A 17,025-nucleotide genomic window follows, 5' to 3' on the forward strand; every position below is an offset into this window, starting at 1 on the left:
CCATGCTGTAGCAGAGAACGTGTTGGCAGAGAGTCACTCAGCACCCTCAAGTTCCCTGACAGAACCAGTACCTCCCACCCGTCTCCCCTCCTGTCGAATAAACCTTCTGCACAATGGCAGAAGAGTATCTAATGCCAGTGTCACCTCCAATCTATCAGTAACAACAGAAAATGCGCAGATGCTGGAAATCAAAGTAATACCAGTCCTAATGAAGAGTCTCGGCCCAAAACATTGACTGTTTACTCTTATCTGTAGATGCTGTCTGACCTGCTGAGTTCCTCCAGCATTTTGTGTGTATTACTCCAATTCATCTGTGCTTAGTAAACCGACCTTTGGCAGGTGCTTCTACAAAACTCTGCATGTGCACCCTTAATTGATGGACCCGAAGAGAGAAGAGCCCTGGAAGCGGATTGGACGAAGTTTCCTGTTCACTCTGAATCTATGACAGAGGAGCTGTCATTGACTGTGACCATATGAGAGGCATTGATCGTGTGGATAGTCAGAGGCTTTGTCCCAGGGCTGAAATGGTTGCCACAAGAGGACACAGGTTTAAGGTGCTGGGGAGCAGGTACAGAGGAGATGTCAGTGGTAAGTTTTTTACTTAGAGAGTGGAGAGTGCATGGAATGGGCTGCCGGCAACGGTGGTGGAGGTGGATACAACAGGGTCTTTTAAGAGACTTTTGGATAGGTACATGGAGCTTGGAAAAATAGAGGGCTATGGGGAAGTCTAGTCATTTCTAAGGTAGGGACATGTTTGGCACAACTTTGTGGGCCGAAGGGCCTGTATTGTGCTGTAAGATTTCCATGTTTCTGTGTTTCATATCAAGCATTATTTTTTTTTCACTGAGTAGAAGAGGGAGAGGCGTGATTCAAATCTTCTAGCATCTGGAACCACAAGTCAGAGAGTCCCTCAGTGCATACTTTTTGTACACTTCCCACGGGGCTGGGTCCTTATTCAGATTGGAACTCCGAGCCAAGCATCTTTCTCTCAAGGCTCTCAATCTCTTTGCATGCTCCTGACAGAGGAGACGGATGTGAATCTTGCTACGTCATATCCCAGAATAACCCCAAGGAGAGGAAGACTTCCAGCCTCCTCCTCCTGTCAACCCAGAAGCAACAGAATGAATCTCTGGATCACCTGCCCTCTCACAGTTGTTCGTTCAGGTGCAAGTAGAATGCGGAACAGGCCCTTCAGCCCACAAGGTCTATACTAAACATGATGTCAGCTTCAACAAATTCTCTTCTGCCTGTGCATCATCCATATCTTTCCAAGGTCTAAACTGAACATGATGTCAGCTTCAACAAATTCTCTTCTGCCTGTGCATCATCCATATCTTTCCAATCCTTGCATATTCACATGTCAAACATCTTGTTAAATGCGTATGTGTATGCACCACTACGGCAGGTATTCTATTCCAGACACCCACCATGCTCTCTGTATAGAGAAACCTTGCACCTTACATCTCCTTTAAACTTTCCCTCTCTCACGTTAAGCGTATGACTTCTAGTACTTAACATTTCTTCCCTGGGGAGAAAAGTTCTGACTGCCTGCCTCTCAGAATTCTATAAACTTCTATTAAGTCTCCCATTAGCCTCTGACACTGCAGACAGAACAGCGCAAGTTTGTCTAACTTCTCGTTATAGTATGAGGGACTCATCCAGGTACCCAGTGGGATGAGCTCTGCCCACACCAGGTGGTGTTGCAAGCACAACACTAGTCACAGAGAGACCACCAAGCCCGTGAAATATGCAAATGGTCATCCTGTGAGCCTCTTCCCCGCATTCCCCCACCCCGCCAAACCCCCAGCTGGCAACATTGCGGTCTAAATGAAGAGTAAGCCAGACATTCTTCAATTTGAGAAAGCCAACCAATTCCTTTAACCTCACCACTGATGTTTGGCAGTGTTAATGACTGGAGCAGTCTCTCTCTTCAAGGGTCCATTTGAAGGTCCACTTTCACCCCCCCCCCGCCCCCACTGAATGGAGGTCAAGAGAGCGGAGAATTATTGAAGAAAGCATCCTTGCATTGTGCTGGTCTTGGGGGGTCGTGCACATTCACAAAGTGTTGCCCAGACGCACAGTGAGGGAGAGCTGCCTGGCAAAAGCATCTTGACCCCGGGATTTCTGGTTGAAAAGTCAGGCTAACAAGGTAGGCACTCCACTGGAATTTAAAATGAGATCATGCAGGTAGACCTCACCTGTCATTCTGGGAGTTAGATGTTTGTCTCAGGAATAGGGTGTTTCCTATAGGAAACTCAAACCCATCAGCCTTCCCTGAGGACCGAGAGATTGTAAAGCTTGTAGAGAGAGACACCCTGCTTGCATTGACATTCAGGCTGGCCATTATTTGTATGTCAAGGATACTTTAAATGGTCCCAAGGAGAGCCATTTCTGGCCAACAGTCGATGCAACCCCCAACAGTGGTCTGGTTATAGAGTCACAGAGCGATACAGCACAGAAAGAGACCTTTTGGCCCATTGTGTCTCTGCTGGCCATCAAGCACCAGTTTACACAAAGTCTGCATTTTATTTTTAGTCTCCCCACATTACAACCAACTCCCTCGAGATTCCACCACTCACCTAATCAGTAAGGTCAGTTTACTGTGAACAGTAGGCACTCCATCCTGCACCACCTCTGGATATGTGTGGAAACTAGACCAGCCAGAGGAAGCCCACAGAGCTGCAGGGAGAAATTGCAAACTCCACGCAGACAGTCCCTGAGGTCAGGATCGAACCTGGCCTCCCTCTCTGGTGCTGTGGTTCCACAGGCTGTGCCACTGCATCGCCTTGAAAGCTGCGTCCAATGGAATTCATTCCAAAGCAGAGTGGGGAGTGCAACCACACAAGGAAATGCACAATTAAAGGTGGGAGACTGGAAATTAAAGAGGAACAGGGTACGTGCTGATGGATCCATAATGACACCGGGACTGGTAAATGATGAAATGGAGGAGCAGACTCGATGGGCCAAATGACCCTTTTGGCTCCTATGTCTTATGGTCTTATAACTAATTAAAGAGGCACATGGAGTACTTTTTTATCTGCCAAAGCATAGGACACAAAAACAAGAGGGTCATGCCAGAACTCTGTAAAATAAAGCTAGTTAAAGCATAGCCGTCTGCAGACAGTCCTTGTTACCACATTATAAAGAGAATCTGCAGCGTTAGAGGGGATTCAGAAGAGATTGATGAGGGTGTTGGAGATGGAGGACTTTGCTTTCGAGGGAAGTCTGGCAAAGCTGTGCTTGTTTCCTTTGGTGCAGTTCAAGCTGAGGAGAGACCTGATGGAAGTGTATGCAGCTATCAAAGCCCCAAATATATTGGGAAGAAACTACTTCCTTTAGTTGAGAGGCCAAAAACAAAGGGCCAGAGTTTGAAGGAAATTGCTTGAGGACCGTACCCCGTGACGGGTTAAAGATCCAGCAGAAATGGAAAACACTTTTGAGTCCAGTATTGCTATTAACTAATGGTATTTATTAGTAACTATGCAATACAGTAATATAAAATCAGATATAGAAAACAGGTTAGCAATGATTAGATATGTATAAGTATGGAAATATATGAAAACCAAGCTGCTTCAAGTCCAGGGGTAAATAGATAGTCTTACTATGATGAGTAAAATTCAGTTCAGTTCATGGTATTGAGTTGAGTAGGGATGGAGAGAGAGAGAGAGAGGGAGAGATTTGAGTCTTCAGGTGAGCTGACACCGTCGATCTTCCCGTTGTCCTCCGAAATCCTTTAGAAGTCACCAACTGTGACCACAACAAAGGGTACCATTCTTCTGTGGTGGAATTATCAACCCAGGCGAGGGTCGGACACATGAATAACTCCCCACTAGTCACACCCTTTTCATGCTGCGAGAGCCACTGATCGATCCGCCTGATCAATCCTCCAAAATCCACCTTTTCTGTGGGCACAACAAAGCTCATTCAGAGTCCAAAACCATGTGTCTGTAGGTTTAACAGCTGACCTATTTATCTCACTGTGCTGTACACTAGCTGTCCATCAAGCAGCTCCTTCCTTCTCTCTCTGTAAGAACTTGGAAGCTGTCAATGTCCTTGCAAAGTGTAAACGTGCTGCAGAGAAACCATAATACCATCTCCAAGCAGTCTTCGCCTCTCTCTGTTAATAACAAGGTGTCTGGTGTTGAACAACTCTCTCTCTCTCTCTTTTCAAAAGTACATTTCATAGGGGTAATTCAGGACCCCATCACAGAAGGTAAAGGTTTTTTTTCATTTAGAGTGGTGAGATATTGGATCTTATTGCACACCAGTCTGGTGGAGGCTGAAACCCTTGTGGAAAAAGTACCAGGGTCAAAATATAACCTGCAGTTGGTGTCAAAAGTTACTCACTGTATCTTGGCAACCAAGCTGAAAAGGATGACCCTTTTGTTGTGTCAGTGTCTGTAACTCTCTGACAAAAGGGACACGGGATTCTGCCGATGCTGAACATCTTGAGCAACATGCACGAAGTGCTGGAGGAAGTTAGCAGGTCAAATAGCAGCAACTCTGGAGGGGAATAAACAGTTGGTGTTATGGGCTGAGACCCTTCATCAGGTCTTCATAGGTGCTGCCTGGCCTGCGGTGTTACTCCAACATCTCGTGTGTGTTGCTCTCGATTCTCTGATATTATTGGGGTAGATTTGAGGTGAGGACTTTGTTTTGTATCTTATTTGAGAATTAACCCCTCTCTAAATTATTGGTAGGATAGTATTGAAAAACTTTACTGGAGGTGCCTTTTTGAGTCAGTGTAGATGGTGTTACGGAAAAAGCGTTGGCTTGATAATGTGAGATCCTGTAGGAAGTTACTCATTGTATCCCTGTAACCAAACTGGAAAGGATGGCCCTTTTGTTGTGTGAATGTCTGTATTTCTCTGATAACAGACACACGAGATTCTGCAGATGCTGAACATCCTGAGCAAGATTTTATTGTTGATGACATGTTAGGGACTTTACACTGAGGAATGTAATAAGCATCTGACATCAGGAGAATGTCAGAACAACCAGGGCAGGTGCATCAATACCCTAGTGGAGATTCCCTCTTTTAAATGAGATGTTAAACTAAACATCCCCTCTCTGAGGCTGATGGCAACATCTTGATGAGGAGTCAGTACTTAGTAAAGCAGAGAAGCAAGTTGTATATCTTATTCTTGTCTTGAATTTCTCAAACAATTTCTTTCAATCTCTGGCCCCTTGTTTTTGACCTCTCAGCTAAAGAAAATAGTTCCTTCCCACTACATCTGGGTACTGATAATTGCGTACACTTCTATCAAGTCTCTCTCCAGCCAGTACTTTGTAAGGCCAATAAACTATTTGTATATCTTACCTTATTGGTTGCTGGTCATTGACTGCATTTCTGAGCTATTACATCGGCTGAATGGTGCTTCAGGATTCCCTAAAGTGGTGAAGGAGAGGTGGAAATACCAGATTTTTGGGAAAAGGAAGTTCAGCAAAAAGTAGAGACACAAGAAGCTGTAGATCCTGGTAATCTGGAGAAACAAAGGAAGGTGCTGGAGGAACTCAGTAGGGCAGGCAGGATAGATGGAGGGAAATGGGCAGCTAACGTTTTATGTTGTTACTCTTCATTGGGAGTGGAAAGAAAGAAGGAAGATAGGCGGTATAAAGAGGTAGAGCAGGTGATGGGGGGATCTAGGTGATGGGGTTGATAAGCAGATGTGGGAGGTAGGGTAAGAATGATGTCAGAAGTTGGGAAGTGATAGGTGGAAGAGACAAAGGGTTGAAGATGATGGAATCTGATAGGAGTGGAAACTAAAACATGGAATAAAGGTAGGGAGGAGAGGAATCAGTGTGTGGGTGGTGAGCAGATGGAGAGGGTGGAGTGGGGGAAGATATAAAGTGATGGAGAAAAGAGAAATGGGAGAGAAGATGACAGAGCGGAGGTGGTCAGGGTTGCCCAGGCAGAATGTGAGGATGTGTTCCTTTCACTTGCATTATGCCTCGACTTGGCAGTGGAGGAGGCAAAGAACATGGTGTTCTGCTTGCAGAAGTATTTTTGAAAGGAGCTGTTTAAACTGCTAATTAAATCTCAGTTAAAAGACATTAAGTGTTGAAGAATAATCCAGCCAAAAGTCAGAAATGGGTAGAAGAGAGAGCCTTAGTTAAAATACAGCACCTAGACAAAATGCAATGGAGTCTCTGGTCTTGAATTTCTAGAGTGGAAGCGGGACCTTATCGTGCTTGTATTCTTTGGTTACCTAACCATATCAAGAATGTGCTTGTTACAGATGCGTGCCCGAACAAGGACCTGCTGAGCTGGATGCTTGCTGCAGCCTGTAGCCAGGGACACATGGCTATAGTGCAGCTCTTGGTGCTTGAGTACAAGGCAGAGGCAAACAGCTGTGGGATGAAGTCACAGAATTATCCCATCATCACTGGGCAGCCATTGTACGCAGCGATGCAGGCAGGTATGTGAGTTTTCACATCTCCTAGGCTGTACAGAACACATGAGCAGCACCATTATCCAAACCTGTCTCTTCTTGTATGTATGTGTTCTATACAAAACTCGCCCAAGCCAACCAAAGAAGGGGTACATGATTTGTCTATAGAATGGCCAGTTGGAGCAACTGCCCATGAATTAGAATCAAGATTAATATCACTGGCATATGCTGTGATATTTGTTGATTTTTGCGGTAGCAGTACATTACAATACATAATGATAAAAACTGTGAAATATATATGCATAAAAATAGTTAAGATAAGTTGTGCAAAAAAATAGTGAGGCAGTGTTTATGGGTTCAGTGTCCATTCAGAAATCTGATGCCAGAGGGGAGGATGATGAATTGTTGAGTGTGTGCCTTCAGGCTCCAATGCATCCTCCCTGCTAACAGCAATAAGAGGGCATGTACTGGTTTACACAGAACATAGAACAGTGCAACACAGGATCAAGCCCTGCAGCTCCTGATTTCTGTGCTGAGCATGATGCCAAATTAAATGAAATCGCTTCTGCCTATACATGATCCATGTCCCTCCCTTACCGCACATTCATGTGTCTGTCTAAAAACTTCTTACTCATCACTATTGCATTGGGTTCCACCACCCTTGGCAGCACTTTCCAAAAACTTGAGAAAATCTGCAGATGCTGGAAGTCAAAGTAATACTCTCAAAATGCTGAAGGAACTCAACAGGCCAGGCAGCATCTATGGAAAAGAGTAAACGGTTGATGTTTTGGGCCAAGACCCTTCATTAGAACTGGTGAAGGGTCTTGGCCCAAAACGTCAACTGTTTACTCTTTTCCATAGATGCTGCCTGGTCTGCTGAGTTCCTCCAGCATTTTATGTGTACTACATTCCAAAAACGTGCCCAACACGGCTCCTCTCTCACCTTAAAAGCACGTTCTCTGGTATTAGAGATTTCTGAACAAAGATTCTGACTGTCTACCCGATCTATGCCTCTCATCATTTCATAAACTTCTGTCAAGTGTCCCCTCAGCCTCTGATGCTTCAGAGAAAACAATCCAGGTCTCGCCAACCTTTCCTAATGGCTGATGTTCTCAGATCCACACCACATGCTGGCGAACCTCTTCTGCAACCTTCTCTCCACTTTTAATGGGGCAACTAGAATTGTGCACGATCAATGTAGTTGTATTGAAATAAATTAGTAGCTACATTTATTGTGTGCAGTTCTAGTTGCCCTATTAAAGGAAACGTGGAGGTTCCTGCTTCTGATGCATGGCGAAAACCTGGTGTACAGGAACTGGTGAGCCTACACTCAGCTTAACTGTGGTGCCAGACCTTCCTTCCCTGGCCTCAGGCCCAAAGGCCTGTGCTGAAGGTGGACAAGGAGTTGATTGCCCTCAGCAGAGGTGAAGGATGTTTGGAGAATGCACTTCACATTCCTCCTACTGTAACATGGCGTTCTAATTTTTCTTCACTCACTAAGGACGTGCTGCTCCTTCTAGTCCCACAATATGAATCTCCTTGGTTGTTGGCGTACTAGACAGCGAGGCTGGTGCTGCCTCGCACTCACTCACCCAGGAGTTGCCTGGTAACATCCCACACAGGTGCTAGAGTTTCAGGGCTGGTTGCACCCATCATGTCCCTCGGATTTGTGCAGATTTAGTTCAGGATGATTAGCTGCCTTGGTTTACCCACTCCCTTTACCCTATAATCTGCCTTCTTCCCACCTTCTGACTCCTGGTTTTCCAACAGTTTTTCATTCTTTTCTCTGACACTCTCCGTAGAGAAATACGGAGCAAATACAGGCCCTTCAGCCCAATTTGTCCAAGCCAACCATGTTATCTGCCAAACTAGATTCTTGATTAGTCAAGGCGTCAAAGAAGGCAGGAGAATTGGGTTGAGTGGGATGATAAATCAGCCATGATGGAATGGCGGTGCAGACTCAATGGGCTGAATGGCCTAACTCTGCAGCAATGTCTCATGGTCTTATGGTCTAAACTAACCCCGTTTGCCTGCATTTGACTGTATTCTTCTAAACCCCTTGTATCCATGTACTTACCCAAATATCTTTTGAATGTTGTTACTGTACCTGCCTCATCTACTTCTTCTTGACAGCTCATTCATTTTCGTGCCATCCTCTGCATTAAGAAGTTGCCACTCAAATCCCTTTTAAATCTTTCACCTCTCACATTAAACTCTATATTTTAAGTAGCCCTTACCTGGAAAAAAGTCTGAGTCTATTTATCCTACCTCTACCCATCATATTTTTGTATACTCTATAAAGTCATCCCTCAGTCTCCTGTGCGCCAAGCAATAAAGTCCCAACCTACCCAATCTCTCTCCCTACGAGTCAAGATATAGGATCCTGCAGCATCCACTAAGAAATTTCTGGCCTCTCTACACCCGATCCCAAACCCTATCCCATTTTTATATCCCAATCAGTCATAGGTTCAAAGAGTCATAGAGAAGTACAACACAGAAACAGGCCCTTCAGCCCATCTAGTCCATGCCAAACCATTTAAACTGCCTACTCCCATCGACCTGCAACGGGACCATAGCCTTCCATATCACTATCACCCGTGTACCTATCCAGACTTCTCTTAACCGTTGAAATTGAGCGTGCGGTCACTACTTGTGCTGGCAGCTCATCCCACACTTTCACAACCCTCTGAGTGAAGAAGTTTCCCCTCATGTTTCCCTTAGACTTCTTAACTTTCACCCTTAACCATGACCTCTGGTTGTAGTCCCTCCCAAACCCAGTGGAAAAAAGATTGCATTAACCCTATCTATATGCCTCATAATTTTATATACCCCTATCAAATCTCAATCTTCTCTGTTCTAAGTACAGTCCTAACCTATTCAATCTTTCCTTAGATCCTGCACACCAGGCAACATCCTTGTAAATTTTCCCTAGTTCCCTTTCAATGATGTCAATGTTGTTTCCATCTTTACTGTAGGGTGGGTGACCAAATCTACACACAATACTCCAAATTAGGCATCATCAATGTCTTGTACAACATCAACATAACATTCTAACTTCTGTACTCAATACTTTGAATTATGAAGATCAATGTGCCAAAAGCTTTCTTTATGACCCTATCTACCTATGATGCCACTTTCAATGAACTATGGACCTGTATTCCCAGGTTGGTGCGTGGCCAAGTGGTTAAGGCGCTCGTCTAGTGACTTGAAGGTCGCTAGTTCGAGCCTTGGCTGAGGCAGCGTGTTGTGTCCTTCAGCAAGGCACTTAACCACACATTGCTCTGCGACGACACCGGTACCAAGCTGTATGGGCCCTAATGCCCTTCCCTTGGACAACATCGGTGGCATGGAGAGGGGAGACATGCAGCATGGGCAACTGCTGGTTTTCCATACAACCTTGCCCAGGCCTGTGCCCTGGAAACCTTCCAAGGTGCAAATCCATAGTCTCATGAGACTAATGGATGCCTATTATTCCCAGATCCATTTGTTCTACCAGACTCCCCAGTGCCCTACCATTCACTGTGTAAAACCTACACTGGTTGGTCCTACAGAAGTACAAAACCTCACACTTGTCTGCATTAAATTTCATCTGCCATTTTTTCATGGTGACAGGCTCCTTGGCCTTGGAAAGAAGGCTGAACCATGTATGTAAACCGTGAGACTGTAGTGAGATATGGCCTGGAAACAGGCCCTCTGGCCTACTGAGTCTATTCTGGCCAGCAGCCACCCAGTTACACTAATCCTACGTTAGCCCCATTTTTAAAGTTCTCCCCATATTCTCATCACCACTGCCCTGTCACCTACACACTGGAGATGATTTATGTAGAAAGGAACCCATATCTGAGGGCTGGAGTGTAACTGGTGGTGAACAGCAGCCGAGACTGTTGCTAGTACCCTGCTCATGCCCCCTTCTGATGTCACTTTAGCACGTCTTGCAAAGCTGTACAGTTTCTAGGCATCGACTTTTATTCCAGATTTCCACCAGCTGCAGTATTTTATCTTTTGTTTTTCTCCCCCGGCTCTATCGCTCAATGATTATTTCCTACTTCTATTCCACCTGTTTGTTTGTAGTTCTTGCGTTGTTTTACTCCTCGCCCTCCTATTTCGACATCATTGATTATGGTTTTGATGGGACTGTCTATCTTGTGCCAGGGAACGAAGAGATTGCCATCTTCCTGCTGGAGAATGGAGCCCAGTTCTCCTCTTACACACTCATGGACCACCCGCAGCTCAGCAAACAGCTCCTGAGGAAACAGTTTACAGAACCAAACAGCCAGTGCGAAGAGTCAACCACACAAGCGGTGAGCCAGCACTACTCTAATGATAACTAATGGCAAAATATAGAATTAACTATTAGCTAACCAGATATGATTGTTGGTAAACAAGGGATGAGTAAATAGGCAACACACATCAAAGTTGCTGGTGAACGCAGCAGGCCAGGCAGCATCTCTAGGAAGAGGTACAGTCGACGTTTCAGGCTGAGACCCTTCATCAGGACTAACTGAAGGAAGAGCTAGTAAGAGAATTGAGAGGGGGAGGGGGAAGATCCAAAATGATATGAGAAGACAGGAGGAGGAGGGATGGAGTCAAGAGCTGGACAGGTGATTGGCAAAAGGGATACGAGAAGATCATGGGACAGGAGGCCCAGGGAGAAGGAAAAGGGGGATGGGGGGAAACCCCAGAGGATGGGCAAGGGGTATAGTCAGAGGGACAGAGGGAGAAAAAGGAGAGAGAGAGAGAGAGAATGTGTGTATATAAATAAGTAACGGATGGGGTATGAGTAAATAGGCTTTTGAGGATAGACCTTATGTTTGGAGTAAAATCTGAGAACAGCTGATTGATTTATTGATTGAATGATTGAAAACAGTACAGAGTAGTCCCTTCTGTCCCTTCAAGCTGTGCCACCCAGTACCCTGATTTAATCCTAGTCTAGTCACAGAACAATTTACAATGACCAACTAACCTACCAACCGGTAATGTCGGACGAGGCCGGGAGCATCAGGAGAAACTTGCCATCACAGGGAGAACGTGCAAACACCTTACAGGCAGCAACGGCAATTGAACCTGGGTCACTGTTTCTCTAAAGCGTTGTGCTGACCACTACGCTACTGAAAATCTTTGGCTTTAGACATACGTTGGACAGTTTTGCTGTGTCCGTGCCAGCTTAGAGAAATCACGAAGGGATCAGGATTATAAAGAGAGGGATCTGCCCCAGAGTATGAGATGGGGCAATTCACAAGTTCCCCAGGGAATGGCAAGGAATAATTCATACCTGCCCCCACAGCAAGAAGGGGAGAGGAAGTAACTCACATCTGCCCCATGAAGTGAGAGTTTGTGTACTCTACATCTGCCCCAAGATTTCCCTCAATACAAAGGAGCCGTCTGTGTGGAATTTGCATGTTCGTCCTGTGGCTGCATGGGTTTCCGTCAGACGCTCCAGTTTCCACCCACGCTCCAAACAATTCTCAGTTCATGGGTTAATTGCCTGCTGCAAGTTGCTCCTTGCTCAAAAGTGAAGAGTTAGTGTTAGTGAGCTTGGTCGTTGGCAAGGATTTGGTGTTTCCGTGCTGTGTCTCTCCACGATGATGTGAAATACCTTGTGTGTTGGTGAAGCGAGCTGATACAATGATAAGCATCAATAGTGAGTTGGGCAAATACCTGAAACTGAAGGAATTTGGGAAAAGAGCAGTGAGTGGGACCAGTAGGATTTTCTGTCAGACACAGTGGGTCAAGTGGCCTCCTGTTCGGACGTAGGGCTTTTCAGTCCATTGTTGGGAAATTCACTAGCTTTGTCAGATACTACAGGATGTACTGAGCTGTCTTCGTGCTGTGAGCTTCTGTTCCTTGCTCTTGAATTACAGGGCCAGTCACTGAAGTGGTCTCACCTGAAGCTGCCTTGGTTGGATCTGGACTGGTTCATAGATATGTCCAATCAAATAACAGAACTCGATCTGAGCAGGAACAGCCTCACTCTCCTCCCCTCAATTATTCCTTGGGGACTAGTGCACCTAAGAAGACTCAACTTGTCCTCAAACCAGCTGAAGGAATTGCCGGATGCAGTCTCATCAGAAGAAATCCTCTGTTCAGGGTGAGTGAGAGCCCAGAGCAGTGGGGAAGGGCTTGGCTTCTCCACGTTGCAGTGTGCTCTGTTGTCAAAGGAAGCAGGGCGATGAGTGTGAAGGCAAGATTGTGGATGCTGAGAATCTTTAACAGCCAGGGCTGAAAAGACACTCACTGGGAAGGCAGCATCTTGTGCATGATGAAGAGGCCTTCAGTCAACAAACCGTCCTCAGAGTTTCACCAACCAGCTGACTTTATGAGTCCACCAACCCGAGCTGTTGGAGCTCTGTAAATTACATTTCATTGTGCAACTCACTGACTGAAGTATCAAGGTCATTAAAAGTGGCCAACAGCAGAGGGGAAAATTGGGTAAAGTGTTTAATGTACATCAAACCCGCCCAGAATTTGTGTATTTTTTTATTGAACGTAAATTTATTTCCGAATTCAGTTGATCCTTACTCGCAATTTAACAGATCAGCATGCCAGTAACTTTTACTTTTGCTGGTCAGTGTCGTGAAGACAAAATACAACACACAGGGATGGAGTATGTAACCAAACCAGGATGACCTTCTAAGCAAGATTTACTTACTGCCCATTACGCCACGGGAATTAAGGCAGCAATGAAGGTCCTCCATCTCTGTCTGTCCTTACCTCCCACACAGATGTAGAGAGATTCTTCATTGCTGTTTCCATAGCAATTTTTTTGACAAGTCGGGGTTGTTAGCCCTGAGCTGAACCCCCAAACCTGGACGATCGGTGAGCCACTCTTAGTCTGGCCTCTACCCTTCGACCTGTTTTGGTGTGGGAGACCCTACCAAAAACCAAAGCACAAGGCTCTGACTCCAGCCAACATTGCTCTCTGGGTCATTGAGAAATGCAAGCTTCCAAACCCTCTGACAAGGTTGTGGTCCACTTGGAGGAATGAAGATTTAGGATAAACAAATTTCTCAAACTTAGTACTATTTGCAGTTAGACACCGTGTGCATGGTAGATTCAGTGGAGGGGCAGGAGTAATGACTGAACTAATATTATGCTCTTTCAGAATACTGGAGATTAATGTATCACGAAACCAGCTGACCGGCTTGCCCACTAGCTTCTTGCATCTCCCAAAACTTCAGAAACTGACAGCTTCCAGCAATTTTCTGCACGTGTTATTTGATGAAGAAAAAGGTAGGAGCACTATTCGTTGTCTAGGAAGTTCCAAACTCATTCTGATATTTCCAAAGTTCTAATCCTGTACGATTGCTCAGATAAATGTTCCTGCATTCACAGAGAGTTCATTTTCACTTCCTGCAGTTTCAGATAACCCAACTTCCCCCCCTCCCCATACCCCTGTGCTCTTTTCTCTTTCCTGATTGACCCAGGTTCCCTTTTTTTGCATACATTCTCCCAACCCATGTCACCCAGTTCATTCTACCTATCACCCATACACTTAACTTGCTGTTCTCCAATCCCCTTCCCTCGAAATGTTTTTATCTGCTCATCATCCCTCCCTTATGCAGTTCCACTTATCACCTTCCTTACACCAGATTCCTGTTTCTGCACCTCTTGTGTCTCAACATAATTGGCTCCTGTGTGATTGGTCACATGTACATTTGATTGCTATGTGAGTGAACATATAATTCAAAACAGAGATTAGTAGATCTCCGTACATTAAGTAAATCAAGAAAGTGTGGTCTTATTGGTAGAACATGCTGCAGAACTAAAAGACCAGTTATGATCTTGTTGAATGTGAAGCAGACTTGAAGGGCTATAAAGACTTCTACTCCTAACTCCTTTGATCTTATGCTCTGAAATGTCTGTGTATGACTGTACAGATAAAAACTCAATCATGGTTATTGATCGGATAAATGTTTGAGTCAATTGTGATTGGATGGTTAAATGTTTCGTGTTATTGATCAAGTAAAAAATTAAGACCATAGACCATAAGATATAGGAGCAGAAGTAGGCCATTCGGCCCATTGAGTCTGCTCTGCCATTCAGTCATGGACTGATCCAATTCTTCCAGTCATCCCCACTCCCCTGCCTTCCCCTCATACCCTTTGATGCCCTGGCTAATCAAGAACCTATCTCTCTCTGCCTTAAATACACCCAATGACTTGGCCTCCACAGCCGCTCGTGGCAACAAATTCCACATATTTACCACTCTCTGACTGAAGTAATTTTTCCGCATCTTTTCTAAATGGACGTCCTTCAATCCTGAAGTCGTGCCCTCTTATCCTAGAATCCCTTACCATGGGAAATAACTTTGCCATATCTAATCTGTTCAGGTCTTTTAACATTTAGAATGTTTTTATGAGATCCCCCCCTCATTCTCCTGAACTCCAGGGAATACAGCCCAAGAGCTGCCAGTCGTTCCTCATATGGTAACCATTTCGTTCCTGGAATCATTCTCGTGAATCTTCTTTGAACCCGCTCCAATCTCAGTATATCCTTTCTAAAATAAGGAGCCCAAAACTGCACACAATACTCCAAGTGTGGTCTCAGGAGTGCCTCACAGAGCCTCAACATCACATCCCTATCATGTGTTTTGTGATTGCTCAAGTAAATATCCAAGTTTTTTTGTGATTGGACAGAAAAATACTCAACTGTAATTGTTCTTGTGTGATGAGTCAGGTAAATGTAATGTTTCTTCTGATCCCAGCAACAAACTGGATTGGATTACGAAAGCTGAGGGAGATTGATGTCTCTGACAATAGAATTGAGATTTTGCCAACAGTTTTCCTTCATTGTTTCAAGTCCCTCAACAGTCTTAATGTGTCTCAGAATGCACTGAAGTGCTTTCCTGAACCTTGGGCTTGTCCTTTGGTAAGTGCAGTTTTAATTAATTAATGAAGAAATTGTTTAAATGATTGGGTTCTGGATTGTCTACCAGGTTTTAAATATGCATGAATTTCAAAGAATAGACTATCACACATCTGAAACTTGATGGAACTAAAGTTGGATGAAATCTATTGGTTAATGGATTATAGAGAGAATTTTTCCTTTAAGTTGGCAAAGGGAATCTATCTTTTGATTTGTGAGGGAGGAAGCTAACTGCAAGTCCTTCCATGCTAAACCAGATTTTTTTAGGTCCAGAATGTCCTTCAGTAAAGTATTTTATTTAGAATAAAGTAATGAAGGTTAAGCTACATAAGGCATGGCAAAGTGAGAGGAACAACAAGGTGGTGGGTCAAAAGCAAGTGAGTGTGAACTGGAAAATGGAGAACTGGCTTCTCTTCGGATTTGAAGCTTATATCAAAACAGTCCTAATGGGAAGGGAATGTCCTCCTGCTGTTTCACTGTGGAGACAAAAGTTGCTGTTCACAATGGCCATCTCGAGTTCCTAGTTACATGTCACTGACTATCCTTCCACCCTCATAATAACCTGTCAGTCCTTGGGGTTCCCCATTGCTATGGAGAGGCCAAACACAAATTGGAAGAACAGTATCTCACACTTCACTTGGGTAGATATTAATCCAATAGCACGAACATTACATTTTCCAATTTATGTTCACCCACCCCCTAGTATTGTTCTCTCATGCACACTCACCTATTACCTCTTTTTCCTCTCCTTTTGTTTACCTTTCCCATCCCATTTCCCCCCCACCAAATGTTTCCATCTGCCCATCATTTCTCCACCTTGAGCCCTTCCCATTCTGGTTCTACCTACCTCAGTCCCAGCCGCCTCTTGTACTGCTCTGTACCGGTAATCTTTGCTCTTCCTTCTCTGTCCTAATGCAGGGTCTCGAACTGAAGTGTTGACTTAGTCTTGTTCCTTCTGCAAATACTGCTTGACCCACTGATATTTTTCAGTGTTCTGTATTTTTAGTTGTTTTATTATTTGTGCTGAAATAAAATGCTGCAGCTGCTGGAATTCTGGAATAAAAATAGGTATCATCTGTGGAAAGAGAGCGGGTCTTCATGTTCCCCATTTCCGTGGTGATAACTTTATCACTGGATAGACATTGTGTATCTACAGATGAAAAAACTGGATTTCAAAGGACAGCAAAATCTTAACAGTTAAGTGGAGAGTTCTGTCTGAAGAATTCAATACTTTAAAAATAGTTTGTTAATAAGAGGCAAAATCTTGCTTCCTGCATGACATTGGGAAAATTTGTTTTGCAAGGATCACTGTGCATTTGTAATCGATTTAGAAATAAGGCAACGTCCTGATAAAATTTCAGCACTTCTTTGCAACATAATGACTATATACGGTTTCAAAATATTTTCTCCGGTGCATAATTTCTCATACCGTCTTCTGACATGGAAGGAATCCTTTTGGTTCAACAAGCCTACACCAGCTCTCAGAATGATACAGTATCCCATTCCCTCACTTGTTTCCCTGTATCTTATTTTCTTCTACTCTTGGGGTACTTTGCATTCGCAAATTCACCTACCTAACAGTGTGTCTTCCGGCGAAAACTGAAGCACCCAGAGGAAACGCTTGCATTCATGGGGATGACATGCAAATTCTGCACAGGCAGTTAAGGATCAGACCCTAGAGTAGTGTGGCAGCAATGCTGTCTGTTTGCCAAGTGTGTCATCTCGACTTCGATCCATTTATCACCAGACAAGACAGAGCACCTCCAGG

At 44.5% G+C, this 17,025-nt stretch overlaps 1 protein-coding gene and 1 long non-coding RNA gene across 6 annotated transcripts in view; one reads left to right on the forward strand and one right to left on the reverse strand.

Annotated features, from left to right (window-relative positions):
• LOC140209830 (uncharacterized) overlaps window positions 1-16,460 on the reverse strand; it is a 44,769-nt gene extending 28,309 nt beyond the window's left edge. The window contains exon 1 of the long non-coding RNA XR_011889077.1: window positions 16,105-16,460. This is a non-coding gene — a long non-coding RNA (uncharacterized lncRNA). The remainder of the gene's footprint in view (window positions 1-16,104) is intronic.
• The window catches only part of lrrk1 (leucine-rich repeat kinase 1), a 209,902-nt gene that overhangs the window by 55,647 nt on the left and 137,230 nt on the right, over window positions 1-17,025 (forward strand). For all 5 annotated transcript variants that reach the window (XM_072278376.1, XM_072278373.1, XM_072278375.1 and 2 more), the window contains 5 exons: window positions 6,240-6,419; window positions 10,545-10,693; window positions 12,254-12,480; window positions 13,495-13,622; window positions 15,097-15,260. In XM_072278376.1, coding sequence (XP_072134477.1) covers window positions 6,240-6,419; window positions 10,545-10,693; window positions 12,254-12,480; window positions 13,495-13,622; window positions 15,097-15,260 — 848 coding nt within the window. The remainder of the gene's footprint in view (window positions 1-6,239; window positions 6,420-10,544; window positions 10,694-12,253; window positions 12,481-13,494; window positions 13,623-15,096; window positions 15,261-17,025) is intronic.

This window comes from Mobula birostris, chromosome 14, assembly GCF_030028105.1.
Source record: "Mobula birostris isolate sMobBir1 chromosome 14, sMobBir1.hap1, whole genome shotgun sequence".
NCBI lineage: Eukaryota > Metazoa > Chordata > Chondrichthyes > Myliobatiformes > Myliobatidae > Mobula > Mobula birostris.